Below are 2,617 nucleotides of genomic sequence, written 5' to 3'. Positions count from 1 at the left end.
GTGAGGGGCTGGGGCTGGGGCTTTCCTGACACGTGGCTGAAAGGAGAAGCGAGAGTTTGGGGGGGGGGGAGGGCAGAGCCTCTCGGTGAGAGGGGAAACTGAGGCCAGAGGGTGTGGGGGGGTCCCACAGGTGCCCCCAGAGCCATGAGGACCCTCGTGCTGCTGTGGGTGGCCCTGGCCGGAGCGGGGGCCCAGCTGCTGTGTCCCGAGGGGGGACCGTGCCCCGTCACCCCGGTGAGTGTGCAGGGTTTGGGGGGGGCACAGGGGGGTCCCCAGCAAGGGATAACCCCCACCCCCCCCGTGCCCCCCTCCCCAGGCCCTGCCTGCCCGCAGCGCAGTGGGATGCCAGGATGGTTCATCCTGCCCTGCCAGCACCAGCTGCTCCCTGCCCGAGGTGAGACTTCCCCCGCCACCAATGCCTCTTTTTTCCCCTCTCCCTGACACTTTTGGGGATTCCCTGACCCCCCCTTTGTGTCCCCCCAGAGCGTCCCCTGTGCCGGGGGTCAGCTCTGCTGTCCCCAAGGGTCCCACTGCGGCGCTGACGGGGAGTCCTGCGTCCCAAACCCAGGTACGGGGTGGAGGCCATGGGAGGGTGTGGGGGGACAGGAGGGACACGGGGGTTCCTCACCCTGTCCCTGCAGCCCCCCGTGCTGTGCCCTGTCCCGATGGAACATCCGAGTGTCCCGATGACGCCACGTGCTGTGTGACGGCCGACGGCGCCTGGGGGTGCTGCCCCATGCCCCAGGTACGGGCCGGGGGGGGACATGGGGACACTTTGTAGGGTGACACAACGAGGCCATGGACATGACAAGCATCTCTGGTGCCTGCAGGCCTCGTGCTGTGCCGACAAGGTGCACTGCTGTCCCCACGCCACCACCTGCGACCTGGCCCGCGGGCGCTGCCTGTCCCCCGGCGGTGACAGGGACGTCCCCCTGAGCAGGGCCTTCCCCGCCTGGAAGCGCCAGCTCCCCGCCCCAGGTAAGGGGTGTCCCCAGGGAGGGCACGCAGGGGTGGGGAGGGGATTTTGGTGGCACGGTGGTGACACAGAGTGTGTGTGTGTCCCCCCCCACACAGTGGAGCTGCGCCAGGTGCTGTGTCCCGGCGGCCGCTCGGCGTGTCCCGACGGAGCCACCTGCTGCCAGCTGTCCCCAACCGAGTATGGCTGCTGTCCCCTGCAGAACGTGAGTGCTGGCACTGGCCTGGGCACCCCACCCTGTGCCAAACACCCCGAATGAACCCGTCACATAGGCACCCCAAACAGCCACCCCTCACTGGGCACCCCAGACCAAGCACCCTGTGCGTGATCACCCCACGCTGGGCAGCCTGTAACAAAATAAGGACCAAAATAAGGACCCCTCACCGGGCAGCCTGTGCCTGGCACCCCAAACCAGACACCCCACACCCACCAGTCACCCCATCCCAGGCCAGGCAAGCATCCCAGGCCCGGTACCCTAATTCCAGGCACCCCACACTGATCACTGCATGCCCAGCACCCTGTATTGCCCCCTCCATGCCTGCTGCCCACACTGGGCACCCTGTGCTGTCAGCACCCCATGTTGGGCACCCTGTGCTGTGTCCCCAACACCTGGCACCCTGTATTGAGCAACCCCCACCAACCACCCCATGCTGAGCACCCCGTATTGGGCACCCCACTGCAGGCACCTCATGCCGTGCCCCCCATATTGGGCACCCTCTGTGCCGTGCCCCCCCAGCAGCCCCCCTGTCCCCAGGGTCCCTGTCAGCGCTGTTTCTCTCTGCCCCCAGGCCGTGTGCTGCAGTGACAGGCAGCACTGCTGTCCCCAGGGCACCACCTGTGACCTGACCCGCTCCACCTGCACCTCCCTGGGGGGCTCCACAGCCCTGGCAGCGCTGCCCAGAGGTGAGAACCCCCCCTCCCCGGGGGGCAGCCACCCCCTCCACTGTGTGCTGTCCCAGGGAGGGGACACCAGCTCTGAGTTGTGCCCGTGTCCCCAGCTGGTGAGATCAAGTGTGACGAGGAGACGAGCTGCCCCGACGGCAACACCTGCTGCAGGCTCAGCTCGGGGGCCTGGGGGTGCTGCCCCCTCGAGCAGGTATGGAGGGTGGGGGTCCCCTGTGCCCCCTGGGACAGGCAGATCCTGTCCCTTGGGTGAGATGAGGGCAGATGTCCCCTCGTCCACCTGGAAGGAACAAGGGTGGGAGTCCTTTCTACGCCCCCCAGGACAAGGTTAGATGTCCTCTGTTCCCCTTGGAGGGGCAAGGTTGGGGTCCCCTGAACCCCCTGGTGAAGCAGATGTCCCCTGGAGAGATACAGAAGACTCCCTCCTGCCAGTGTCCCGAGGGGATGGTGGTGACACTGGGTCCCACCAGTCAGACCCTCTGTGCTAACTGGGACCAGTTTGGGGCTCCAGTGGCAGGAGGTGATCCAGGGACAAAAGCCACCAGGATTCTCAGGGACACAAGGGTGCTCAGGGACCTTCATGTGTCCCACTGAGGGGGAGGGGGGGCAAGACTGATGACCTGGGGATGGCAGGAACAGACAGGAGGGGGGGTACATTTGTCCCCTGAGGTCCCATGGGGGGGTGTCCCCTATGCTCAGCCCCCTCTTTCTGCCCCCCCAGGCCGTCTGCTGCCCCGA

General features: G+C 66.8%; 1 protein-coding gene across 3 annotated transcripts in view; it reads left to right on the top strand.

Moving 5' to 3' along the window:
- Positions 1 to 64: 64 nt before the first annotated feature.
- Positions 65 to 2,617, top strand: part of GRN (granulin precursor) — a 6,148-nt gene continuing 3,595 nt past the window's right edge. For 2 of the 3 annotated variants that reach the window (XM_027909909.1, XM_027909907.1), the window contains exons 1-9: positions 65 to 234; positions 317 to 394; positions 484 to 568; positions 642 to 745; positions 831 to 978; positions 1,075 to 1,181; positions 1,765 to 1,879; positions 1,975 to 2,072; positions 2,601 to 2,615. In XM_027909909.1, coding sequence (XP_027765710.1) covers positions 145 to 234; positions 317 to 394; positions 484 to 568; positions 642 to 745; positions 831 to 978; positions 1,075 to 1,181; positions 1,765 to 1,879; positions 1,975 to 2,072; positions 2,601 to 2,615 — 840 coding nt within the window. In that variant the 5' untranslated portion in view covers positions 65 to 144. The remainder of the gene's footprint in view (positions 235 to 316; positions 395 to 483; positions 569 to 641; positions 746 to 830; positions 979 to 1,074; positions 1,182 to 1,764; positions 1,880 to 1,974; positions 2,073 to 2,600; positions 2,616 to 2,617) is intronic. The other variant, XM_027909910.1, reaches the window with a different exon arrangement.

Source organism: Empidonax traillii, unplaced genomic scaffold (genome assembly GCF_003031625.1).
Source record: "Empidonax traillii isolate 1590-97213 ecotype Southwest subspecies unplaced genomic scaffold, ASM303162v1 scaffold2509:size30479, whole genome shotgun sequence".
Taxonomy (NCBI): domain Eukaryota; kingdom Metazoa; phylum Chordata; class Aves; order Passeriformes; family Tyrannidae; genus Empidonax; species Empidonax traillii.
The sequence above is the reverse complement of the archived record's forward strand: the minus strand, read 5'-3'. Positions and strand labels throughout refer to the sequence as shown.